The sequence below is a fragment of the Cygnus atratus genome, chromosome 7, assembly GCF_013377495.2.
Source record: "Cygnus atratus isolate AKBS03 ecotype Queensland, Australia chromosome 7, CAtr_DNAZoo_HiC_assembly, whole genome shotgun sequence".
Classification (NCBI taxonomy): domain Eukaryota; kingdom Metazoa; phylum Chordata; class Aves; order Anseriformes; family Anatidae; genus Cygnus; species Cygnus atratus.
The window spans coordinates 18,884,786-18,911,912 of record NC_066368.1 but is presented as its reverse complement, the minus strand read 5'-3'; the positions used below and the strand labels follow the sequence as shown (position 1 = coordinate 18,911,912).

The window sequence follows — 27,127 nt, the reverse complement described above, 5'->3', positions numbered from 1 at the left end:
TGTGCTCAACTCACGGAAGAAGGGATTTAAAGGAGAATTTCTGTAGAGCCCTGTGTACTTCCTATCAGCTGCTTCCATGTGGGAATCAGGCCATTTATGTATACAGTTCTTGACTCTGGGGCAATTAAAATCTCAGCCATAATGTTATATTAACACAGAATTTGGTGTGCCTAATGACATATTAAATCTTCCTAAATTATAGTTAAATTACAAAAAGGACTAATTTACCAAAACCAGTTAATAAATGTTTAGAAAAGGAAGCTAATTGAATTATCCCTTGTTTGTCAGAGACAGATAATCTCCTTGTGAGAAATCTCATTTTTTCTGAAGCATGATTAATTGGCCTGACGAGTCAGAGATTATGACAAATTACACAGGAGGAGATAATAAATAAGTCATGTAGGAAGGCTTGGGAGCAGAGAACTAGCAGCTGTTGCTTGGTCTGAGCCTGGTACCACTTCTGGCTTCACCATGACCCATAGGTGGTTTCCTTGGTCCTGCTGGGGACAAACCATGCAGCAGCAGCAGCAGCCACCCCTTGTTCCTCTCTGTTCCAGATCCATAGCATCACCTCCCCGCGAAAGATGCCTGAAAAGCCACATTCCTCCAGGCCAATGACCTTTTTTTACTTCATGAATAAACAAGGCCATGAGATGAGGTTTTTATTTTTCCTTAGTAATGGTGGGAAGTCATTTATGGCTCACACAGAAGGTCCAGTCATCTTGCTCTCAACAAACAGTTGAAAAGTTGAAACCAGCTGTAGCTGTGACAAGATTTGAAAGCGAAGCATGTCTAAACCCTTCAACAAAACCTGCCTAAGGGACTGCTGGTGACTGCACTGTATGAATCTACACTTCTATGGGAGAAGGCTTCACCACTGCTCTGAGACTGCTCAGCTTTTGTGCATGTTGTTGGGCCACAGCGCTGTTGTGGCTCAGGCTTCAACACTGAGCAGAGAGGAGCCAAGGTGGGATGTGCACTGGTGCACTGAGCTGCAGGCTCTCAGCCTGGCCTGGGTTGGCCTGTCCGGGCAGACATTTGGATACTGAAGTCATCAAGTCAGTTCTTCACAAGCATTTTTTCAGTAGGAACAAAGTGCTGCTCATCCCAGTGGGGAAGGCACACAGGTTTATTTATGATCCTATAGAGATTTTTTTTTTAGTGCAAAAAGTTATATTCCTCATTTAGACCTGGATTTAAAGCCTTTCCCCAAAGTTAATGAGCATCTGTGATCTGACAGTCTTTCAGTCCCATTCATGAACAGCATAGGGCAAGGATGTCAAATGTTGATCTTAATATTTGAACTCTGTGTACAATGTTGTCTTCTTTTATCATCCTGCTTGAAAAGCCTGGTAGGTGCTAGAACTGAATTAAGGGTTTATTTATTTTGTCAGTGTTATATCAAGTGGGCTTCCATTTGCACCTTCTTGCATGTGTAGATCATGGTATTTAACAGGAACTAGATTTGAATTTTTGACTCATAAACATTATTTGGAAAATGTTACAAATTACAAGTTAGATATAAATTATTTATTAATATGCTGCTTTCATATATGGATGATAGTATTCAGGGAAACTGACCTTGGGAATCATTTCTGGGTGGTGGATGCAGGACTGAGGCAGTGATCTTTTCGGGTAAGTTTAAGAGAGGTCTCAGCAGAGTGGGGGGAAAGAGAATGGGGCTGGGCAAACATTATTGTTGGGACTGCCTCATAGATGGACATACAGGAAATATTTATATTCAAACAAATGTATACATTTCATTTACTGTACACCTCTAATTCCCAGCAATATGCACTGGGCTTTTCTTTCACCTCATCTTGGAGCAATTTTGAGAGGAGAAGCAGGGGTAGATGATAGTAACTAGTTAGGCTTGTTATGTGTCACTGGGAGGGGACTGCCTCTCTGGTAGCAAGCAGGTATGGGCCTGCCATTTACTGAGCTTGTGTTTGTAACCCTGAGAATTCAAAAGTTTGCAATCAGGCCCCAAATAATCTTGACAGGTTTTTGTTTTGTTTTGTTTTGTTTTTTAAATAATTATTATTATTGATCTCCTGGTTTCTGAGCGTGTGTGATGCAGCAGTGATCAGAGCTTCCAACTACTCTCTACAGCCTCAAAAGCAAGGTATATTTTAAGTTAAAATGGGGGTTGCCACAGCCACATACTTTGAAGACCTAGTGTCTTGAGTAAAGTATCAGCCAGTGCAAAACTCTGAGTTAAAAAATGACTGTTGGCAGCACTCTCTGTTGTTCCTGAATCTGTTAAAGCATTGTCTTGAGGTGATTGTAAGTTCACGTATCCTGTCTGTTCCTGTGCAATCACTTTTTCCCCCTTCCCAGCATCAGTCTGGTCTCTTTTATATTTATTTCTCCTTTCTGTCATCAGTTTGCTTATAAAAAAAAAATCCAATTCCCCTGGCATCCCCTGGCCAAGCCCCTTGACTGTTGTGCCGACCTGCCCCTATCCCCAGGACAAAGACACCAGTAGTCTCCCACAAAGAGGCCTGGGTAGGGATAGCGAGGTCCCAGAGGCAGCAAGCTGCTGGAGATGGCTGGTATGTGGAGGAAGGATTCACCAACCAGCCTGCCCAGCCTTCACAATTGCTTTGCCCATTGCTGGTAGAACTGCTTGTCCTGTGAATATGCAGCAGCCTTTTCTTCGTAGTAGCTGTTTTGTGTTTTATATTCATTTCAAGGTGGCACCTCTTTTGGAGGGCTCCCTGCAGAAGCCCTTGTGCACTCTCCCCAGGTTTCCCTTCATTCCCTTGTGCTGCTCTAATGACTTAAATCTGAGGCAGATTAAAACGTACAGAGGGTCCCCCAAAGGGCTGAATAGTCACCGTTTTATAGCCATTGGCACATCTCAGCCAGTTTTAATCACAACAGAATATCTTTGCATCTGGTCCCAGTCCTGTGAGTCTTCCCTTGGTACTGTGGAGTAATTGAAGAATATGATTAAAGGTAATTATTTTAATTGCCTATTGACTCAGAAAGATTTCTGTTAGCAATGAGTGGAATCTGATCTATAAAGTGAAACGCCTTAAGGATTCCCTGCCTGAGGACAGTCTGCCATTAGCAGCAGTGGGAGGGATGCAAATGAAACATCGCTGACCTCCAGGGAGCGTTGCATGGCTTATAGGAGGGACCGTATTTTCCCTATTTTTTTAACCGAATGCAGAAGACAGGTCCTGTGCACTGCTTCAGTTTGCCTGTGAAGCATTTGGGCTTGTTTTTGTTCCACGCAGTGTTCAACCCCAGTGCAGTTTCACTGACTTTGCTGTCAGTAATTGATAGATCTGTGAGTGAAAGCACAGGGAACTTGTAGGGCCTAAAGCCTGAAATATGAGAATCAAGACCATATATATTCAATAAGGTGAAATACTTAACACCTTACCATTCCAAAAGCAGCATTTTTGTTGGAGGCAGCAGGAGAGAAGAATGATGGTCTCATAATAATAATTAGGTCACCCACGTTGGACTTGGAAAAAGCTGTCTGTATGCTCTGTTCTGCTGAGGCTGCATTGGCCTTTGGCACAACACTTTGGCTCCTCCATGTCTCATTTCCCCTCTCTATGAAGTGTGATCATTTCTTCTTAGGAGTATGGGAATTGCTTTCATACTCGGGGAATAGGGACCATGCAAATTTATCGATGTAGTGACAGGGAGGGCACTGTGGGTTTTTTATTATGTAAATATACAGTATCTCCAGAATCCACTACTGTCTATGGAAGGAAAGTACATCAGAAGATAGTAAACTTAGTGATGCTAAGCAGAAGTGTGCTGGAGGCCCCTGGTATCTTCTAAGAAATTAGTGGCACGTCTGCAATGCTCTTAGACATGGTGCAGACATTTGCTACTAGCCACTGTGGCAAAGAGGCTGTTGGAGATGACAAACTTTTAGGTTGGCTGTCCTAATATTCCTTGTATGTACTGAGTGTGGCTTTCAAAAGTCTAGAGCCTCTATAGGTCCTTTTTGTTTCTTCGGCATTAACAGACACTTGGTATTTCAGACCTGGTCTATGCCATCATAGAGTGTTATACTTCTTTGCCCTTTCTTTAATTCACACTTCATTTCTATTTCTGTTTGTAGGTGAGTATAAACACTTTTTTTTTTTCTTTTTTTTTTTTTTTAATCAAGTTTGTTAGGTAGGTTCTTTCCTTTGCTTCTGTTTTCCCATTGTTTTGTTTGGTTAGTCAAAGCATTTTTAATTATCTTTTTCTTTTTTTTTTTTTGATTAGGTGTAGTTGAAACAAACAGAAAAAATAATACTTGATGAAAACAATCTGATTTTTCACTTACAGGCATGAGAGAGACCAAGCAAACTCAGGTTGCAGCTTTTGACTATTAAGAAATTTGCCTTCTCTTCTGTTTGGGAGGACTGAATCAGGCTCTTCTCTTACATCGCCCAGAGCAGATTTATGTCAGGACTCCTCCCCTAGGCATGTCTTTTCTACTCATGCAGCTCCACAGAGCTCAGTGGAGTCTGGCCTGATTTATTACCATGTGAGCGAGCTGCACCAAACTGTGTGACTCCTGCAGTTCGTCCCCGTTTGCACTGATGCAGTTGACAGCAGGACTCACCCTAGATGATCCCTCTTGCTGTGGCACATGCGTTGTAACTAAAGGCAGCACTGCATGGCTGTCTCTTTAGAAATGCATGCTGTGTATGTACCTCTTAGCTCATTCCTTGTGTCTATGACCATCTCCTCTTCTGAATAACTCAATTCAAAAGCATCATTATGCTGCTGTGCATCTGCCATGAGGAGACCACAGGCCCAGCATGACATAACTGGGACACGTGTCCAAACCCTGCCCCTGAAGACCTTCCTGCTGTTACCCATTCAGGAGATGCCACTGAGCTCTGGGAGAGCTCAGGGTGCTCAGCAGGGGCAGGAGGAGCCTGTGCTGGACAGAGAAACAGGCGAGAGCAGAGATCCCATGGATGCTGGTCATGCAGTGCCTGGGCTGTACCCTTGATCAAGCATTAACGGAGCTAACAATGTATTTTGTCTTTTGACTGGATGCCTCCAAAATGCTCTCCTTTTATCTAGTTTTCCTTCGCTGATTAATTCCAAACAGGGGGGTGGCAAAGTGGGGTGGCAAAACGGTCATGGCAGCATGATCTGTCTGTGCAGAGCCAGCCTGGCTGCTGGAGCTGTGGGGTGGGACAGTCAGGCGTCATGGGGCACTGATGGCTGTGGACACCACGGCCCCTTGCAGCAGGGACAGCTGCTAAAGGCAGCAGCGCTGGGACCCCTTGCTCCAGCTTTTTGTCTCTGTGTCGCCCATCCTTTTCCTCTACTCAGGGAGCCAAGCACACCCCAAAAGGTTTTAGGAACTCTTAATTTCCAGCCCAGGGCCTTTGCCTGATCAAGATCAGTAATCATAATTCTCCAGGCCTTTCTCCCCTACTGCTTGTAACTTACTCTTTTTTGTTGTTGTTTTATTTTGTTTATTTTCATCTTTATTTCCTGTAGTGTACTGAAATGATGCAAAAGAAACATTTATTCGCACAAATAAGGGAAGGTAATAGCTTCCCTCCCTGACCACATGCTCTCTTCTGTTCCAAGTCTTAATTAAAATGGTACTAAAGGAAGCAAATCAATTAACAGATACCTTACAAGATGGTTTATTCACTTACACATGTACATATACACAATTACTTGCAAGTATCACATTACTGCTTTAGTTTATCTGTTTGCAAATGCGGCTAATGAACTGGAGTGTTACAGAACTGGGTAACAGACACCTAGGGAATCCAGGGAAATTATTCCAATATATCACTTTTCTCTGAAATAAGCCTTACATTTTGTTGTTCAAAATGTGCAGAAAAATTACAATCCAAATAAATAACAAGGTTTCCTTTGCACATTTGGGAAATTACCTGGTTTGCTAAGGTCAGAACAAAATTATATTCAAGTCCTTTCAGTTACAGTTAGAATTTAGCACAGTAGCTTATTCTTCATAAAAATATAATTCTGTTATTTCTGCTCTGACGGTGTGACTCAGCCTCTGACTCAGGGCATCAGATCTAACTTCAAAATGTGGGGCTAATTGTAGCTGCTCTCAGTCTGAAAGTTGATTAATGGAAAGGGGACACTGGTATCCAGGAATCTTTCAAGTCACATTTGTTAATAAGACACAGACTTTCCAGGTTGGACTCAGGATTCAAGTCTAATATTTGCCTTTCTTTTTCTTTCTCTTTTTCTCTTCACTTTTTCTTTTTCTTTTATTTTTATTTTTTTTTACTTTTTCTATTTCTTGCTTTTTTAAAACTTTTTCTTTTTTCTTTTTCTTTCTTTTTTTTTTCAAGTTGAATAGCTTCTGCTGTATTACAGTACTGAAAAACTGGAAAGAATTTCATTTATTCTGATCAGAGACTGGCATGACTGAGAGCAGAAACTGGCTTAAAAGTTTAACTGGCTTAAAAGCTAGCAGAGACTGGCTTCAGGAATGGATGTTAGATGAGAGTTTAACAAATCCATATGTCTACAGACTTAGGCCTTGGATAAAAGTTTTGCCATATCCACTTTATTTATTTTGTGGTCTGGTTAGTAATTATTTGTAAGCTGCAATAAAATCAAGTAACATCCTGTTTGGAGTCATCCTGTAATGCTGTGATGTAACAGCTATGCCAGTGAAATCCCATCACATTATTTAATGTCACATGTGCCATCTACCTGAGTCTCCCAAGCCTTTGATTCCTGCTGGGTTTCCTGAGAGGAGAGGATGCCCAGCACAGAGTCGCTGCCAGCCAAGTGTTCGCAGAGCCCCCACAGCTGACATTTGCTGCCTGTCTTTACAAGCTGAAAGTAAAGCCTGGTTCGAAATACAAATATCTGCCTGCTTTTCTTGCACCCTGTGATGACAATATTCTTGCTTTAAAACAAGCAGAATAGAATCCAGAGCATTATTTTCTTAACTGCGACCATAGGCTCACAGCTTTTGCAAAATTTGGGATGTTTTTACAAAATAATTTGGGTTTAAACAATTATAATTATTTAATTTGTTTAAAAATGTTCTGAGACAAAGCTCTTCTTGTCACTTGCACTGTAAGAAGCTTATACCTAGAATTAGGCAAACATTTTTGATGACTACAAATTCAACAGCATATACAAGGCTAGAACAAGAATGGAGGGATAGGAGACTAAAATTATTCACAGACTGATTGAACTTAGTGCATTGTTTTACACTGAAAAAATAGGGTTGGGTGGATTTTGGAAACAGCAGATTAGCTTGTTTGTAGGAAGCTGAAACAAAATATTTCATTTCAGGTGTCCAGAAACTTTTGTTTGGGGTATACAACTGTTTTTATTTCAGTGTTCTAAAAATAAACATAGAAAACATTAGTTCATAACTGACCACAATTCATTTAAAATGGCTGAAATTAACATTACCACCTAAAGCTAAAGAAAAGGTATTGATCCTAAAGCTAAACAAGATTTACCTTTAGTGAATTAAATGTTTTCACATTAATACAAAACATACTTTTCCTGAAAAACCTTGAGAAGCCTTGTTGGCTTCAAACTCAAATGAATAATTTTTAAGTTACTTCAACCATTATTTGCCTAACCTGAAATATGAGTGTGACTATGAATTCTGCTGCTGAAATGTATTGCTAGCTTTTTGAATACCCTGTATTTAATTGATTTTGGAAATAAATCATGCATTTATCACCAACTAAACAAGATCTATTAATGAGCAGAGTTCATCTTTTTTATTTTCCTCAAATGTTTCCTTCATGTGTGCATGCTGTTAGGGACTGCAGGCATTTTGGTACAGGTGGTGGAAGTTAGCATGCATTACAAGCTCTTCCTGTAATCAATCAATCAATCATTCAGTCTTTCAATTAAAGAGCAAAGAAAGGAATTGTTATTGGTGAGATTCCTGCTCATCCACAAGAGACTTCTGTTAAGCCTCAGACCATGTAGTTGTCAATTGCAAAAGGATTATTGATTATTTGTACTTGGTTTTCCTAGTACATTGATGTCATCTCTGGAAAGAAAAGAAAACATCACAGGTTAACAATAATTTTCTGGTATTGCTTTTATCTAAATAGATCCATAGCATTGTTGTAAAAGCTGAGATGGGTGCTACACAGATAAAAATTACAGGGTTCCTATAAAATTATTATTGGAGGGGCTGTAGTTACATTCATGAAGTTTCTCCCATTTAGTTTATCTTTCCTAGATGTTTGTCTCTTTGGAGATACCCATTTTTTCCTCAGTGAGCTAACAGGATGAATGTATGATTCGGGCTGCGGTGGTGACTTCCAGATTCCCCAGCAGGCAGCAATGTGCTGTAGGGCAGCGTTCTGCTAAGAGAATTTCTCACTGCATTACAAGCTGGGTCATTGTTATTTGGGCTTCTTCCTGGGACCCCCTTCTCACACGTGGAGCAGCTCCTGGACCCCGATAATGGCTGCAGCTCTAAGAGCTTACTGCTTGGAGGAGCTGCTCGTGCAGGGCAGCTGCTTTGCAGCACAGTCATGCTGTCACAACTGGGATACAGGAGGATGAGGCAGCTAAAAGACTTGCCATAGGCCGTGCAGGGTGGAACAAGGTGGATGGGGATAGGAACAAGGTGGATGGGGATTCCCCAGACCTACATGTACCCAGCAATGTACCTGTTCTGACTGGATCCCATATTTGACCTGCAAAGTATAAAGAAAGAGTTATTAATGGTGACTTTCAGTGCATTAATCAAAATAATCATGCAAAGCATCAACACATTAGGAGCTGGTGAAATGCAGGAACTTTTCCTCCTTTCTCTTTCCTTCACTGCTCTTAATCTGTTATTCAGCTTTACTCCATCTAGCGTCAGTGCTTGGAAATAAGATGTCATCTTGCCTTGCAGCCCTCAGCTATTTATACTCTTGGATCTCATGACTCAACTGGGAAATGGTATTCAGGTCCCCCACCTTCAATACTACTTAAGCATTTTCTGATGACTTTGCTAAAGAAAGACCTCACAGGAGATTTGTCAGCCAGGGACTGGCTTCTTGCAATTTGTCTCAGTCTTCTTCCCTCTCTGAGAGAAACTTTTTTGCACATGTTTTTTGGAAAGATGTGCTGAATTTTTCTGTGAACATGAAATTCACTGCACTAACAGTTCGTGGCCATAAGAAATAGTTAAGGGCTGATTGGTATCTTTGTAGCTTGAACTGGGCATAAAGTCCACTGGAGAGCATATGGTGGGCACATATAGGCTGGAATCAGAGGAAAATCTGTGTTTTTCCAGCTCTGTTCTTTTTCCCCTTGTTCCTTTCTCCAGTTTGGGGCTAGGGTGCGTCCACACCGTCCTGTGGTGCTTTTATGGTTGAACTCCCTTCTTGCTACCTGCTTCGCACAGCCCTGGGGGATCTTCCAGGGCGTCCAGAGAAGGGGTCTGGCTGGGGCAAAAGGAGAGGTGCCCACTGGCCATACCGGAGGCTTCTGGTGGCTGTCTCAGCCCTCTTTTGCCTCCACCAGGCTGGCACTTCACAGACAAAGTAATTACAGGTAGTGACGCTGCTCTTTTGGGTCCAGCAGCAGTATTTTTCAGCTTGCTCCTAACAGTTTGTGTCAGCTCTTCTCAGAGAGATGAGGGAACTGAAAACACAATCAGAAGACCCGATGTGCACCGTACTTTTGAACTTGTCAACGTTTCTTCACACACACAAAAAGAAACTCCTAGGTTTAAGCATGTGAACTAAGTTACACAAATTTCTGCCTGTCTGGAACTGTAGTCATTTAAACAAACAAACAAAAACCTAACAATTTTCCCCTCTTGTTCTGACTTTGACAACAGATCAATAACAGATTAATGCAGAATGAGGCCAGCACAGAGTGATCTGAGCTAACTGGAGTGAATCAGCAACTGATTAGGTTTGGAGATGCTCACCTGATCCCATCCCCTGCCTGTGTTTGAGAGAGAAAGCGGCAGGGAACTGCTGGGACAGGCCTTGTCTTCCAGCACCGTTCCTAAGAGACTGCCTGCCTCACCCTGAGTAACTAATTCTCCATGTACAAAAAGAGCAGAGAATACACTGCTTGAGAGGCTGATGCTCCTCTCCATATAGCCCAATATAATTGGTAAGTCACTTAAAGAGAATGGCTTTCTTGCTGATGCTCTTAGGCTGCCTCCCCACAATCGACAATGCCAGCTGCACCACAGAAGGATGGTCCAGCCTTCTCCAGCACCTTGCCCATAAAATCCCACCACTTCCCTTGTGCTGGATATCCTTGAACAGCCAGATCTCTCTGAAAATGATTTTTGTTATGCCATGAAGTTTTTGGCCAGACCTGTTCCCTGAAAGGAAATATGTGGCTGCCTGACCAGAGCATGCAGCTGTACTGGGAGCGACTGGGGAGCAGAGCAGGACTGACTCTAGGAATGGGACCATCCTTTGGGAACAGCTCATACTTTCCTCTCCTCCAGGGAGCAGTGGAAGCTCACTTAAAGTAATGAGTTCACAAAGACTTGAAAAGCAGCATTGCCACCTAAACTGTAGCTGTTCCCAGCTCCCACCCTGCTCCTCCACCTCTCCTGTGTCAGTACAAGCATTGCAATGCCTGTGTAGTAAATCAAATTTGGGAGTGGGTTACTCAGTTCTTGCTGTTACTCAGTTCTTGCTGGATTCAGTGGCACCAGTGAGTTTGACAGCAGAGACCACGATGGCTGTGGAAGGAATTGCCTCTGACAGGTGTCTGAATTGCCAGGAAAGCATTCTCCTGACTCAGCAGGTTTGGGACCAACTCTTACAATCAAATGACTTAGAGCTATTCAAGACTAGCCTCAAACAGTTGTGCAGAGGAGGAGGAAGGAATAAGGATTCCTCCCCATTTGGCAGCTGTGAAAAGGTCAACTGCAAATGCAGCCCCCAGATCTGATGAGAGCACAAGCGTCCTGGGGCAGATGCTCTCCCAGAGAATGTGGAAAGTGGCCAGGAAGGATCAAAAAATAGCCAGAAGTGTGGCTCTGCCCATCAGGCTCATAGCTGGCATCAGTGCAGTATCCTGGAAAGGGGCTTAATGAATTAATCTCACCCGAACAGTCTGGGCTATGTGTATGTGTATATATAACACTGCCTCTCTGTCTATGCATCTATATATGAAGTAGACCTGCCGTTCAAAAATGGTGTTGAAAGGAATTGAGGGCCTGAAGAGTACCTATAGATTGGCTTAGCGTTGCTTGTTAAAGCCCAGTGTTCTCAGCACAGTGTAAAGCTTAGTGTCCTTGCTTTTGAAGTGTGCAATAATAAAGATTAATTTCATTTTATGGAAAGGGCAACCTGAGCCAAAGTAACCTGCCCAAGGTTGTTCAGAACAAGTCCTGCTAGACAGGACAGTGACAGAACAAGGTAGAAAAGCCAGTTTATTGTCCTGTTTATTGGTGACCATTGCCTTAACACAGAACAGGTATTTACAGTTTGTTTCTGAAAATGTATGTTTGCAAGAAAGTTGAGACAGCCATTTTTGCTGAGGTTGCTTTTTTGTGTCTTTGCTGGCTTTGTTTTTCCTTATTTGTAAACCTCTAATTATTTATGAAAACTATATATTGACCTGATGATTGGGTTCTTTGGAGAATGTATTAGTTGGGACAATGAAAGGCTTCTGGAGGAAAAAATGAGTGGTAAGGGAAACAACAGTTTAGGGCATATATCGCTGAGGGATGAGAGAAAACATTCAAACTGGTGACCCCAGAGGTGTCAAAGATTCTACTGAATGACTGATTTTCTCCAGAAAAAGACACTGGGTATCAGAGTTTAAAAGGAATATTCCTGGCAGAGGAAAAGAGGGGCCTGTTTTAGGAAAATAAAACAGATGCAGGTACCTCAGGGACTCTAGGGAAGTTAGGCCTGCCTGGATTACTGGCAATTCAGAGAAAACAGGGGTAGATGAAGGTTATGGCTAATTCCTTTCCCTCTGACGTGTCACTACTGTTGTTACAAGATGTTTACAAACATGCATGAGAAAGCTACTTTGAAGTGGTCTCAGCTCCTCTAGAGAGGAACTGCAGCACTGATTGGTAGCATCTACAAAGATGTCCGAACAAATCCTATAATAACTTCTTAATGTGAGCCTTAGCAGAAAGGCCACAGCTTGAATGAAATGTTGCGAATGAGCTAGCCTTGTACCAGGCATCACTAGGCTGAAAAGTGAAATACCTCACTACTGGGAAACGTCCTCCAAATGTCAGATCAGTGTAAAGAAAATATCTACCTCCAAGCTGACATATTTCCACAGGAGAAAATTACTTCACTGAAAAGTAATAAAAGTTGCTGTAGTGTGGCTTAAAACAACCAGTACCCATCCCTGTTTCATCTTCTCTTTGTATAAAAATCTTCTCTGGAGAAGACATCGTAGTTACTCTGATCAGTAACTATATAAAAGAGAGTTGCTTTGCAGATGTATTTTTAGCATCTTGCTATTTCATGTACTTTTTCCTGTGAACTTGCCTATAGTACAGCAGTGGTATGTGTTTGCATCTTAAGCAGATACAATTTCAATGGATAGTAGAACGACCGAGACAGTATCCCTCCCTGGCTGTGAAGTGAATGTATAGTGTTACGTGTGAATAGCTGATGCACTATCTGAGTTGCTGCGATGCATTTCAGCGCCCAGCATCTTGTGTAGCCTCTGTTCTAGGTCTTAATCCTTTTTCCTTGAGCACTGCTCTTTCAATGACACATTTGGACAAGGGCAAGGTCTCTTCTCTTAAATGTGTATTTACCTAACAATTTTGATTTGTGAACTTTGACCCCATCTTCCAAAGGTCTCCTCCTTGTGGCTTTCTCACAGAGGCTTTCTGTACCCTAACATCAGAGCAAGGTCTCCAGTTAAGTTTGTGAGCTCAGACTCCAGTGATTAGCGTATCTTTGATTTGCAGCTAATAGTATCTGTGGTATGACTCATGTCTACTTGATTGGCTTCCTGTCTGGCAGAAGATGCATTCCGCAGTTCACAGCATTATAGGCCAATCTGGACTATTTAGATCAAAAGGAAACTAAGAACTGCTCTCCGCTCCTAATAGGAGGCTTTTTGTTCTGACTCTCAGCCTGCTTGAAAGCTCTGAAATGGTTAGATCAGCTCTGTTATGTGTGCAGTTTCTGCCTGTCTGTGCAGCTGGGTATAGGTGCAAACATGACAAAATGGTAGGAAAAAGCTTCTTGACTCAAACTCAGGTGGTGATGGTTCTGCAACCTATACATTTTCTGTAAGAAACTGCACCTCAACATTCACACTTGCACTTAATTGTCCAAACCTAGATTTTGTCATGCCATCCATCTCTGATATTTATATTTTCCAAGTGGATGGTTTCACCTCCTGTTAATCCATAGCAATATTTTTAGAGTTAGACAGTGTGGAGATCAGAGGCTTTCAAGATGAGATGACTGTTTCTGCTTAGTTTCAGAGAGGGAGTTTAAATGGAAGCAATGAGCCATGACTTTGAACTCTGTATCAGCCTCAAAGGTTATCATTTCACAGGGGCTTCAAGAGTTACCTCTGCTGAAGGCCCTTTGCAGATTGCTGGCAGCCTGGAGAGTTACACACAGTTAGTATGAAACACTTGTTGCACTCTTCAATTGTCTTTCTCTTGTTAAACAGGAATGTCTAGTGAAGGATGGCAGGCCCGTCACTGTAGTCTCCACTCACTGAAGTGAAACTGAGGTAGCTAAAATTAAATACGATGTTCTGTACATTGTCTTCTATAGAAACACCTTTGGGCTGGAGATGCGAGTGGTTGTGGGCTGCACACCAGCATCCTGGATTTCCATGGGAACTGTGGTTAACCCTCATGCACATGGGGAATACACTGTCATGTGCCATTATGAAATCTGCTACTGGCGAAGGAACATCCTGTTTCATGAAGATGTGGGAAGAAAGGAGAATTTCCTTTCATGGAGCTAGTTTTAATTATTGTCTTTAAGTATATTACCGTCCAGATCTTGCTTACTGCATGACTCTTGGTTACAAAAATCTGACGTGACCAGAAAGGTGAATTTCTCATGCCTGGAGTGCACAGATATTCCATGGTCAGGATAAGGAAAGAAGAGGGCTTTCCCTGTCAATAGGCATGGCCTGCTACAACCCACTGGGAGAGCTCCACTAGCTGAGAATAATGCAAGGGCTATAACACTCAGCTGAGTTGTTTTCATTCAAAAAGAGCCTAGGAGATGTACCTAGTTTAGTTCCAAGCCCTCTGCCATTTGTTTAAAGAATGCTCTGACTCACAAGATTACCTTTTGTTTCACAAGACAAGTCCAGGAAAGGAAAGAAAAGTCAGTCACTTGGAAGAAATTCAGTGATAAAACTCAAGAGAACATCTAGATATCACTTCAGATAGCAAAAGAAAATCAGCACTATACTTGGCACTGGGCCTGTGCAGCTCCCAAGCTCCTTCTGTCCTCTCACATATCAGTATGCCTTGTGCGTTGTGTTTTAAAACTTGATCTTATGCTGAGTGACTTCCATGGGGGCCTGCAGAACCCAGAGAACTGCATGAGGAGTTTTGGTATGTGTTGTTCCCCAGGACGTACTGAGGCAACAGATTCGTTTTTGCTACTACAGCAAGCTTAAAATGCATGCCTTTTCATTTTTAGTATACATTCTCTGTCTCTCCATCCTTCTCCTTGTCTACGTATGCCTCTTTCTTTGTCTCCTTCTGTCAAAATAAATCTGGCTGCCATACACTGTAGTTAACTCAAAATATTGCCAGCATTAAATGTGCCCAGACATTTTTATTAATACATTAAACTTGCATGAAATTTTAGGCATTATAATTTACCAAGCTTACACCAAGATGGCATTTGAAACTGACATGAGCTATTAATTAAAAAAAAAGGACATTAAATAATAGTCAGTTGACATCTAAATTACTATTTTGTTAGCTGACAGCAGCTTGCCTCAAGGCTCTCTCTCTTCTCAAGCGTTAGTAAATATCCCATTGAGTTTAAGGGCATCCCATTATGAATTGATTGTTTAAATCACAATGTTATATACCTGGATAGACTGGTGAATGTTAATTATTTCACAGTGAGCTGACAGTATGATTTGGGTCTAGAAACACTTCTGTTTTAAGGATTTGGGAAAGCATCAAGGGGGACATAGAAGGATGTTTATTTCAGTGGAAAACGTGATCTTGCAATGTGTTGGTTAGGTTAGGTTTCAGCTAATGGGGGCTTTAGCATAAATGGAGATTCTCTGCGTGGAGGCTTTCAACTGGTATGTGGCTGTAAGACTCCCACTCAGAGTATATCCCAGTTAGAGGGAAAAATTGAATGACTTGAGGCACTTATGGGAATAATAGTGTGAAATTTAAAACAAAATTTAGATTATTATGAATTCAGCAAGTGCTCTATCAGGTGGATTAAGGTGGTGGAGTTTGTTTTGTTTTTCCCTGAACAAACACTAATAATCATCAGTGGTGAAGTAGAAAATTAAATTGATTGTGGATGGTATGCCAGCTTTCCTTTCCAGTCCTAAAGGGGTGATATCCTGATTATCATTGAGGGATTCAGGTTGCCTGTATAGCTGAGGGATTCAGGATGGTTTTATGATTGATTGGAATAAATCTAGGACCAAGTAATTTCTGATAGAGGACTTTGCATTATCAAAAGGGTTTCTGGGATGAGCCACTGTCCTAAAAATGCCATGAATTAGAATCTCCAGGGTAGTGAAGCAAGTAGTGAAAATTAGGTTAGATCTAATTATCACGTCTCTCCACTGACCTGAATAAATGGGAAGCTATCCCTTTGACCTATGGGGAAAAATAAATCAGATAAAAATGAACATATAGCTTGGATATTCTTGAGGAAACTCCTTAGTATTTGTGACACTGTAGCACTTAATCATGATGAGTACTTATCAGGTAATATTTCAATGCTGTTTTCAGGACATCGATGTTTTCAGGTTGGAGGGATTGTGATGTTTTTGTTGGAGGGTTACTTTTGCTTGCTTGTTTGTTTTTGTTGTTAAGAACATCTACCTCCCATACATCTCATTCCAGAGATACACAATCAACCTCAACCATTTAAATGATGAATGTTGGAAACTGAAACATGTCATTTCCCACCGTTCTCTGGTTAAAGTTTGGTCCTACAAAGAAGAGATGCCAACATGGATGAGAGTCCTATGGAAAGGCCAACCTCTAAAGGTTAGGAGGAAAGATGAAATAGGACATTGGATCTTGTATACTGTATTTCCCTTTGATTTCTGCGAGTAGGTTGCTTGGATTTAAAAATGATAGTGCAAAGAACAAATAGGTTGGGTTTGCATCATCTGAGATGTGGAATAGCATATATTTGTTTATAGAACAAGCCACCATACCAACTTCCTTCCTAAAAATTTATGCTATTACAAGGATATCTGATTTTCATATGTAATTTTGATAACTTTCTCATATATAATCTCTCTGTAAATTCTTTAGAGCCTAATTTATGTGTTTGCATTATTTGCAGCATTGTCGTATCAGTCATACTACTCCATCCTTACAGTAGGTAAACAAGAATTAATTATGTATTTGTTAGGTACTGAGGATCACATTATGTATTGACTATTTTATACTACAAACCAATGGTTTCCTTGAGACCAGTAAACGACTATTTTGTTTCCTCAGATTAGCATCTGTATTATAGAATCCCTTAAAAATCCACTAAGAGGTAGTACATAGATGCCTTGAATTGAACAAGAACAAAGATTTGTTAATAAACTACTCAGTGCCACAGTAGCATTGAAAAGTACAATGGACTAAGAAGAGATGGTGGATTTCTAGTTGTTTTCCACTACACAGAAAAAAGGTCATCTTTAGGATACCTAGTTTTGCCCCCAGATATTGTGGAATTACAGCTTTTCTCACTAGTTGGTGTCAGCATTTCTAAGACAAAGTGTGCTGTGTGTACTGTGTCATGCTTCCAGCCTTAAGACCCCAATTTTAACACGCAACTGGGAACCTTACAGATAGTGCCATCTGTATTTGATCCAGGCAGTAAATCCACTGCCTTCCGTGTCTCTCCTTGTCTTTGTCCCCTTCCTCCTCTTCTCCTGACTCTGGTCTCTGAGATTTCTGTTTTGGTTTAGCTCTTTCTCCCTCCCCATTCGTTGCTGTGTCTTTACTGTCCCTAACGCACCAGAAACAGCTCACTGGGTTCTCTATGCTCTGTCTTTTGGCTGTACGATAGTCTTAATTTATTTTAGGCTGATACACAGAAAGCAAGAAGGAGTGTCTTGTAAGAGAAGAGACTGAACACAGTGTGTGATGAGAAAGGAAACGGGTTTTGTGACGGTTAGCTGTGTGAGGCTGTGGAAGCATCTCCTTGGGCAAACAACAGATGCTCTGTGCTGGGGCCTTTCTCTGTTAGGCAAAACATTACAATACCTTCTGCAAAGAGTGTCCTTGCCTTCATGTTAAACTGAGTGTTTGCATATGTTGTGTTGCCTCTGTGAGGAATGACTGATGAGGACGTGCCTATTAGCACTTCTATCCACCTCTCTGAAAGAGGCCAAAAGGCTCTTCTTAGGTCACTGAGAACAGCTGTTGCCTTCAGTTCATGAGAATGCTGATTAATTCATGTAATCTCATTTTTTTTTACTCACATAAAATGTCTTAGGGAGAAACAAAACATTGTCTACCCCCACTCTACATCTCCACCCTATTGAACGACCTCAGATGAGGAGCAGTCATTCCCTAAGCAGTCTGACACTACCTCTTGAGCCTGTGAGCCCATAAGGTGCTCAAAACCTAAAATGGCCAGAAGCTTACTGGTTCTGGGTAGTGAGAAAGAGAGTGGAGGGTAAAAATACATCCTTTCCAGTGGGAATGATCACCGCATGACCTTGATTTGAAAGGCCTTTGGGTGAAGGGAGTTCTCGGAACTGAGGTCCAGTCACAGTGACTGGGAAACTTTTGATGAAGCCATTTGCTCTGGTTTATATCTTTCTGGCTTTTTTTTCTCTTGTCTCCATTTTTTTTTTCTTTTTTTCCCAGACTCCTCTTTTTTGTCTCTATTTTTTTTTCTGGAAATCTAAAGGGCTTGTGAAAATATATCAGTATAGTAAAAGCTCTGTTGCAGAGAAAACATGGAAAAATTCTACCAATGTCAAAGAGAATCTAACTTCAGCACCTCTGAAATGAGACCTTTGGCTTTCATCCAAATCTAAGGGGTTTTTTTTTTTTGTTTTTTTTTTTTTTTTGAGCTTGCTGTTAAATATAGTGCAAAATAAAAGGGCAGAATCAAAAGCTTTTGAAGTATTTTCTTTTGAAAATGAATCTCAGTTTGCTGGGATTTCTTTCCTAGTTCTTAAATGTCAAACCCCTGTTACGTGGAATTTCCTTTTCCATGCAGCTCCACTAGATGTACTGGGTGTCATGGTCCTCTAGAGACCTAAATGTACATTATATTATCATTCAAATCACAGTTGTGGGGAAGTATAATATGTAAAGAAAGAGAAATTTATCATTACAGTTTGCATATCATGCTGCCCCTCAGAAAACCCTGGGAGCAATGATTCTTACCTTCTATCCATTTTGCCATCTGACTCTAAAGAGAAAACAGGAAAATGCAGTTAGTTAAGAAACCAGGAAAAGAGTGATGATAGGCCTGTTCACATGCCGTGAGAATGCAACCAGCAGAACATCAGCAGAGCTGCTGGAGGAGGTAAAGGTCCAGCCATCCTTTCCGAGGCAAAACTCTTTAATATTAGTAGTGCCATGCAACCTTCCTAAAGCCCTTCTTAATTCTTCCAGCTGGAATACCTCACAACAACTTTCTCAAAACTATTTTTGCTAATGTTTTGGCTATTTTGAGATTTTGTGGTGTTTTTTTTTTGTTTGTTTGGTTTGGTTTGATTTGTTTTGGTAGTACATATCCAGAGTGTAATGAGAAACAACTTCAAGGGTAGATGCTTGATGAGAATTAGGAGGAAGCAATTTCCCCTTAGGGAATGTAGTGCCAATAAAGAAAGCATCAGCTGTTTGTCTTTCAGGAAGTAGCATTACGCCATCATTTGTATCCTCACAGGGTACCTGGGGAGTCTGTTTGCAAAACTATCCTTTAAGAGACAAGCATTTACTGTAAATAGCATGAAACGCAAGGAGATCTAAATCTCTGGATAAGAAATCGGGAGTATTTTCTCTTACCTCCAAAGACATTGTCAAGCATTTGTTTTTTGATCATGCAAATTATGACTGCTATAAAACCAATTGCTAGAAAGGCTCCCAGAGTAACTCCTATAATAAGATATGTGAAATCTGCAAAAATTGAAAACAAGACAGTGAATATACACCGATAAGTAATAAATACAGCTGTTTGTTTCAGATGTGGTAACACAAATTTGCCAAAGTTAAAATACATCTTTTTTTAAAGTCACATCTATTCTTCAGAAGTGGCTGATGACGCTGAGCCAGACCAGGTAGGTGAGGATATTCACACACCAGACTACCCCTGTGCAGCATGAAACCATATGAAACTGTGGCTAAGGGGCTCAATGCAGTTATATGATAATGAAAAAGTTTAGCTTTTTGTGTGTGCAGGTCTCAGCTGAGTTTTACAGCTAGGACTCTAACTTTTTTGCCAAAGTGGATTCTATTACCCCCACTCCCTCTCCGCTCTGTATCCTACCAATCTCCCATTCCTGCTGCCCCTACCTGCACGTGCACAGCTTCATCTCCTCCTCCCAACCCCATCATCCTGCTCTGCCTGACTACTCTGCCTGTAGCTCTTTGCGGGGAGGAAGCAGGAGAATTTTAAGTGTAAACTATGAAGCATATTGTTATTTTGCATCACTATGTGTACATAGGGTCCACCTTCATCTGTCAGGCTGGAGACTGCAGGATCTGTGATACTCCTGGCTCTGTCCTCCCTATGCTCATTATATTTAGTTAAAATTCATTTTAAGGCTCCAGTCACATGGCAGAACTCTGCTGTGCTAGGCAAAGTACAAGCACACAACCAGATAATAATTTTTTACACATAAAAAGTTTTTAAATTCTTCTATGTGTATTCACTCCCAAACCCTCCCACCCTCCCCCGTGACTTTCTGCCTGAAAGTGAAAATCTCCCCATAAACTGACCTATTTCATCCTCTGAGTTTTCAGAAGCATAGACCTTTGCTCTCCAAGAATCTGAAAAGGAAATATTTTTGTCTGTTAAGACATTAGGAAGAATGTGCTGTATGCACCTGGTCTAAAGCTAAGAATGCTGTATCAGGCTATTCCCAAAGGAAAGGAACATCCAGGTAAAGGTTAAGAAAGGACCTGAGGCTTCCTGCAGTAGCGAAGTGTTAGCAAAGTTAATTAGTAAAGTTAATGAGGAAATCTTAGAAATTTGGAACAAATCACTGAGTGCTAATTTTCGGACAGAATGGAAAATATAGTTTTAAAAACTTTTGTTGTAGCATTGTTTCCTTTCTAAGGTTTCCTCCCTGCAAGCCCATGAGCTGTGTGCAAGAGTTGAAACAGAAGTTCCTATAAATCACATAAAGGACTACAGATGCAGTAAAACTAGTAAGACATGCTAGCAAAAGAGGACACAACACATCCTTCTCCAGAAAACCCCAGTCCTACCTGTGCTGTAGCCCCAGCCTTCAAAAAGAAATTTAGAGAAGAGTCATTTCCTCTTGTGGGCAAGAAAACATTGTAAGCTGGATGCAACCTTTCCAGAGATTCCTGTGCCAAGCTGCCTGTTCATTAAAAAGGCCCCACTCCTGGCCCTGCTCTCTTCCATAAAGCCAATGAGCTGGGCTGCCTGATGCTTGGAGTGTGCAGGGTCCCTCAAGATAGAGTGGCTTTGAAGAAAACAATTCTTTCCCATGTAGTTTTTGAAGGAGATGGACTCAAAACTTTCCAACAACAAGAAGTAGATTTTTTTTTAACAAAAAAAAAGTCATATTTGATGTTGCTTGCTCATTGTAGGAAATTGCTGAAAATGTACAACTGAATGTTTCCCAGTGATGGGCATGCAAGGGTGTTCCCACCAAAGTCTTTTCAAGCAGCACCAAATAACCTAACTGTTGCACAGCTGCATGAGTTGCTTGGAGCATGAGAAGGCTTAAAGGCAGATATATCCCCTGCATTTTAAAACAATGTGCTATTAAATTTCCGTCTCTGGCAAATTCTTCAGGTGGAACTCAAAAGTCCTCTCCAGCTATTGCTGGGCTGACAACAGACATTATTATTTCCAGAACCAAACCTGTGTTGTGGTTGGCAGTGGACTGATGCAGACGGAATTAGTACCTCTGCACCAGAGTACTTATCCTGTAAAACTTCAAGGCCTACATTAAGTGTTTACAGCACGTGAGATTACTAAACCTACCCTGGCAGACACAGGATGATCTGCTCCTCTGTGGCTGTGCTGGACCTGCATCCCTGAGGGTGCCCTCCTTGGCAATCCTCTGCCTGGGTGATGGTACCTCTGGTTGGTCATATGGGACCTGGCAGGATGACTGCTGTTCTGCACCCCACGTTGTCTTCTCATAGGCATTCCCCACTTTAATGGGGATTTCTGACTGAAACTCAAGTGGGATTTCAAGGTCTTAAATGCATCCAGCTTTCCTTCGACTAAAATGCCCACATAGTAAAGCCCAGATTGCCTCTCCTCACGGAGAAATAATCCTGCCTTCTTGAGGTTTTGGGGGCTGTGCTTTCATTTCTTTCCCACTAAAATGAATACTTAAAAATGAGATTGTTTTTAAATTTCAAGCATAATCCTCTCATTCTCCAAAGCCACCAAACCAGCCATTTCTGTCCCATTAGAGACATCAGTGTTGAGTCTGCTTTTCAGATTGATGAAAAATCTCTTGAGCTGAGTCTGGGCTCTGGGGCTTCTGCCATTACATCAGAAAAATCTGATACATTGGGTGACTCTGAACAGATTTGTTTTTATTTCCTGGCCTTAGTCACATTTCTAATCCCAAATTTTCATAAATTATGAACCATGCTTCAAAACCCTGGAGACAAGCTTAAAAAAGTCTTGAGTTTTAAACCATATGTATTTAGTGAGCTATAATTCTGAGCTGAAAGTCCTTTTTTTTTTCCCAAATTTTTCTTCATAATCGAAATATCAGGAAACTTATTTTATACAGGCAGAAATGTTTTCCTCCCAAAAATCCCATGACACTCAGAGATGGGAGTTGGGAGGGGTAGGGAATCCAGTTGCAGATATGATCACAAAAGCTGACTTCTCTACATGACCAAAATCAATGTAAAAAAAAAAAAAAGGAAATTTAAAAACGAAAAACAATAATCACAAAAGTCTAAGAGTACATAGGTGTAGAAAGCAATGCTTCTGATTTTCCAGATTAAAAACCAGTCTCTTTGCTCTTGCCTGTGAATTTATTTCATTATAAATTTAAAAAAAAAAAAAAAAACTTTCTTCCATCCCCTTAATTATTCTTTGTGCTCATATGAAGAATGTTTTAAATTCAAACATAATAAAAGTGATATTGTATTACTTTTATTATCCTAATGGTCATAATACATAGACCTTAATGTATGCTTTCTAATGGAATTAAAGCAGTGACAGATTGTGTGTTTTATGGCAGAAAAAATATTTTACATGGAATATTTTATATAGGTCACTTTAATATATTGAGATTTAATTATTAGTTTCTTTTTAAAAAGGGAGGGAGGGAAATCTCTGAAAACCCACAGGACTGGAGAGAATGTTTTCAATTCATAGTTTTAATATGGTTTTAATTAACGTTTAATATCATTTACTGGATGCTGCTTAAATACCACTTGCTTTTGAGGACTGCATGTTAGGTAGCTAGCTTCTGTTTGTTTTCCTTTCTCCTTAGTTGGAAAGAAAGGGATCAATACAGTCAAACACGTTTTGCTGTTTGATCTAGGTCCCATCATCAGTTCAGATCTCCTGGGGATGTACACCGTCCTCCCGCGACAGGATGATAGAAATGATTCCTAATGCTCTGCAGCTCCCTAGTCCCAGTTCTAGCTTTCTGTCTGGCCCATATCTCTGCAAACTGGGCTCAGACTAACTCCCACTCTTGAATAAACCCTCTGAACTTGGACAGGATTTGCTTCTGGGTCATAGAGCCTTGCAGATGAATTTGATATCTATACCGGAGTGATTTGTGATTGCTTTCGAAGGGGCTTGACGTAACTGATGCTGTTTTCCCAGCCTTTCTGCACGCCTGACTCATGCATTTGCACTGTGATTCAGACAGATTGCATTGCGTTGATCATTCATGTTGTGGTTAAACCAGGAGATGTGATTTACCTCTACCAAGGCAGAGCAGCCGGGCAGGCAATGAGCCCATACAGCATATGAACACAACAGGCTCTGAGGGGACCAGGAGCCCCTGGTGCATGATCTCTGTGAACCCTGGGCAAGATTAGCCCTCCTGCCATGGGCAGAACTGGGTGAAGCAGAACACAGCTCCTGAGGCCAGCACCCCATGTTGGGAGCTGCCCCACCAAGGGATGTCCTGTTCTCTGTCTGCTATCCATGGGTGCTCAGACAGTGCCTTGCCCGTGGGTCAACACAGGGAGAAAAGTGGTACAGAATGCACTGTTAATATATATATATAGGTAGGTATTTAGTGTAGCAAAAGTCTCAGTTACATCTAAATTTTGTAAGATAAGCACTGCTGGCATGCAGACAAATGGGTCATTCCTCAGTCCTTTTCTGTAGTAATAGGTGAGGACAGGAGTCACTCCCACAAGGAGATAGGAATTTGGTGAGCTCTAGCCCTTGCCAGGCTCCTCTCCATCTAGGGCCTATGGATGTGGCATTGCCTGCACCTTTCTGTGTGCCACTTGGAGCCATGTTAATGTATTTTCCTTCTATCTATTGCAAAGTTATCTTTTGCACCTCTTTGCTCCAGGGAAATGCTATTGAATTAATGAGACTTGTGCCATTTGCTTGCTGAGCAATAGCTAGTCAGTAACTAGGGAGCAATGGTTGCACTTTCTCTTTATACGTGTAAGAACAGTTGGTTATCCATGCCTTACGTGGCAGACCGTCTCCATTTCTCTGGGCTCCTGGAAGCATCTATAGGAAGGTTCAGAGATCTTCAAGAGCCAACAAAAGGACAGTGAGAGCAACAAATTCCTACATATACTCTGAGAAATATAACAAGAGGATAGAGCACTGCTTTAGACTTACGGATAGCGCTGCATGCAGGAGCAGAGGCAGGAGCATATATGCAGTGGGTGCAAGCTGGAAGAGCTAAGCTGTATGCCTCAGGTGGGGCAAACTGTCTTGTGGGATTCCCCAAGGTAAGTGATGATTTTCGGTGAATTTCTGCTTGAAGTAGGGTGATATAGGAAGCGTCCGTTTGGTGACAATGAGATTTTAGCCACCAGAGGGTGCCTGCCCCCTTACCTAACCTCTCAGAGATCACAGCATCCATGTATATTTCTGTGTTTTAGCTGCTGCCAGCTCCATCCTGAATTAGTCCACCTTAGTCCCGATGTTATATTATAAATCCTGCCGACACTTCCTATCTGCGTGACCCATTTCTTCCCTGTGCAGACTGGAGGTGAGAAACCATGAAGGAAAAGGCAAGTTGTGAGGGTGACAAAGCTCTGCTTTGGGTTGACAGGAAGTGTTAGAAGCATCCTGAGTCAGGAGCATCAAAGTCTGAGAGATGCAGAGAGCAAAAGCGGCTTGCAGGTAACATGCACACAGATCAACTTCTTCCTTATACTCCAGTGAAGTAGTTTCCTACATAGTGCCAAACAGGATGTTCAGCAGCTTTGACATCTAATATGCAAAGATGCACGTACTTAACTTCAGGGTGTCTTCTGGATGACATGTGGCCAACCCCTTAGCACTCAAGGTAGAAAATTTTGTTTAGAAAACCCAGCAACCTATACCCCACAGCCTCAACAAACTTTTCTTCTCTGAGGAAGAGAGTTCTAAACAAAGTTTAAAACAACATACATGTGCATGCAGTCAGACTGAGAAATAAATAACCCCAACAAAGACCAAAGTCAGGGAAAAAAAAAAAAAGCTCTCTAAAAAGATGGAAAATAAAATAAATATGATCGATCACTTACGTAAGAGAAGAAGAAATGTTGTTGGGACTGATATCCAGCTTGTTAGTGAGATCATAGTGAAGTTTTGACAACAGAGTGATTTCACCCAAATTTTCTGAATTTTGCTCTTCTGCGGTGAGAGAAAAAAAAAAAAAAAAAAAAAGAGCTAAGCCAGGTCACGTGGCTATATTGGGAAGCAACAGTCACATCCTGAGTAGTTACACTTACAAACAGAAGTTCCCTTTTTTGGGTTTAAGTTCAACATATAAATAAACTACGTGCTTGAAAACATTTTGAGGAGAAGATGGACAGCCAACAGTCAGAGCCTAGTTCAGCTATTTTTTTTCTCTGAGGGAACTTTAAATACTAATATTCATTTTTACCAAATTGAAAAGGTCCTACCACAGTGAGTTGGTCTCTGCTGAAGTCTTCTCAGCCTGGAGTGATGCAAGTGGCTTTTCTTCTTTAGAGAGAGAATGTTCTTAATAATTCCATCCATAATCATTTTTTTGGGGGGAGCAGAGTGGAAGAAATTCACCACAGCTGCAAAAAGATTGCAAGCCAGTTCCTGGAAAAGAAAGCCACCATTGCCAGCTTCTGCCTTAGAAAAATGTCTGGGCACAGTAGGAACTAAAAAGAGTAACTTACTGGCAGATCACAGAATCACAGACTGGTTGAGGTGGGAAGGGGCCTCTGCAAGTCATCTAGTCCAATCTCCCTGCCGAGCAGTGTCACATCCAGATGATGCCTCTGATAAGAGTACAGTTTATTCATTAGACCACGGTAAAACCAACCAACCAACAACAACAACAAAAAACAGATTTTTCTGTTTTTCAAGAAAATTCCCATTTTTTCTTCCTTTTCCTTCTTTTGATGAGGGAATATCTCAGCAGAATTGCACATCTCAAGGCTGGACAAAACCTCTTTCTTGCTGAGTAGCTTACAGCTATAAAGCCCTCCCTCCTTCCAGAAGTCTGTTTTTAATGGGACCACTGTAGACTATAGAGAATGCTGGTGACTGCAGGTGTATGACCACCTTGGCAGGAAAATGGCTGCAGATGAGCAAGATGCGTTCACAAATGTTTAGTTGCTCTGACAAGATGTGAGTGAAGGATCATGTTTATGTCTTCCAGGTGTTCGTGGAGGGATGTGCACAACATGGCGTTAGACAACAAATAAGACTCTTGAGGCACTGAAAATGTAAATAAAGATGACCTGTGAACTCTCTGAGGTGGCCTCAATTCCCGGCTTATTTTGCTTTGTGAAGCATAGGTAGAACAGATTGAATGTGGTAGCTGTAACAGAAAGTATTTGTTAATGCTCTGACCCATTGTGAGTGTATGGGTATGCACAAGTGTGTAATTCTCTGCTGCTCTTTCACTGTTCCTGGCTCTCCCTGGGATCAGAGTTGAAAACACCAAAACCAGACAAAGTTCTCTGCACCAGATGTAGGGAAAAGATATCAGGATCCTAGCTGGAAACCCTCAAAGTTTTTATATGTGATGTGTTTCATCTGCAAATGATCCCATGCTCCGAAGTTGCTGAGAATCTCTGATGGAAGGAATAACATGAATGCTAACACTCTTTTTCTTTTTTTTTTTTCTTTTTTTTTTCCCTGTCCTCACCATCACCCCACCACCCCCCTCCCCGCCTAACTCAGTGTCTCAGGGGCCTCTCCTACTTCAGAGAAACAACTAAGCATTTAAATATCCAAGTGTTTGGCTGAAGTCTCCAAACTGCTTGATTTATTCTGTTTCTACTTCTCTGCAAAATGCTTCAGCTAGCTCAGCCAGCTGGCTGTGCACTGCTGAGTATGTATGCTTCGCTATTCTCATTCGCTGCATACCTCCAGTGAGGATGAGCACTGGTCAGAGTAAGCCAGGCTTACTGAACTCCTACTTTGTAGTAGGTTTATTCTGGTTCTCAAGCAAACTGGGAAATGTGGTTTCAAGCACAGTCATCATCACCAGACCTCTATTACCCATTCTCTGCCATCCAGCCACTGGACAGGATATATATGTTTAATTAATTCTGCTTTTACCTTCGACCTGTAAATAGTGGGAGTAGTGTCAGATTTATATGTTATATGAATAACAAGGATTTCTCAGGAGACCCTATCCTGGTGAAAGGGCTAACTGTAATTTTCAG

General features: G+C 41.4%; 1 protein-coding gene across 1 annotated transcript; it reads right to left on the bottom strand.

Moving 5' to 3' along the window:
• Positions 1-5,614: 5,614 nt before the first annotated feature.
• TMEM273 (transmembrane protein 273) lies at positions 5,615-26,152 on the bottom strand. The gene is made up of 8 exons (XM_035539232.2): positions 25,628-26,152; positions 25,382-25,547; positions 25,001-25,109; positions 20,054-20,104; positions 19,121-19,231; positions 18,497-18,521; positions 8,628-8,654; positions 5,615-7,996 (listed from the first exon to the last, which is right to left on the bottom strand). The coding sequence occupies exons 3-8, from the start codon at positions 25,053-25,055 to the stop codon at positions 7,951-7,953; spliced, it is 315 nt and encodes a 104-aa protein (XP_035395125.1). The 5' UTR covers positions 25,056-25,109; positions 25,382-25,547; positions 25,628-26,152; the 3' UTR covers positions 5,615-7,950.
• Between the last annotated feature and the right edge of the window lie 975 nt (positions 26,153-27,127).

Coding starts and splice junctions, on each gene's coding strand:
- TMEM273 (XM_035539232.2), bottom strand. CDS start 25,055: ATGATCTCACTAACAAGCTGGATATCAGTCCCAACAACATTTCTTCTT. Junction 18,522..19,120: donor GCTTGACAATGTCTTTGGAG/GTAAGAGAAAAT, acceptor TTTTCTCTTTAG/AGTCAGATGGCAAAATGGAT. Junction 7,997..8,627: donor ATGGGATCCAGTCAGAACAG/GTACATTGCTGG, acceptor TTTTCTTTCCAG/AGATGACATCAATGTACTAG.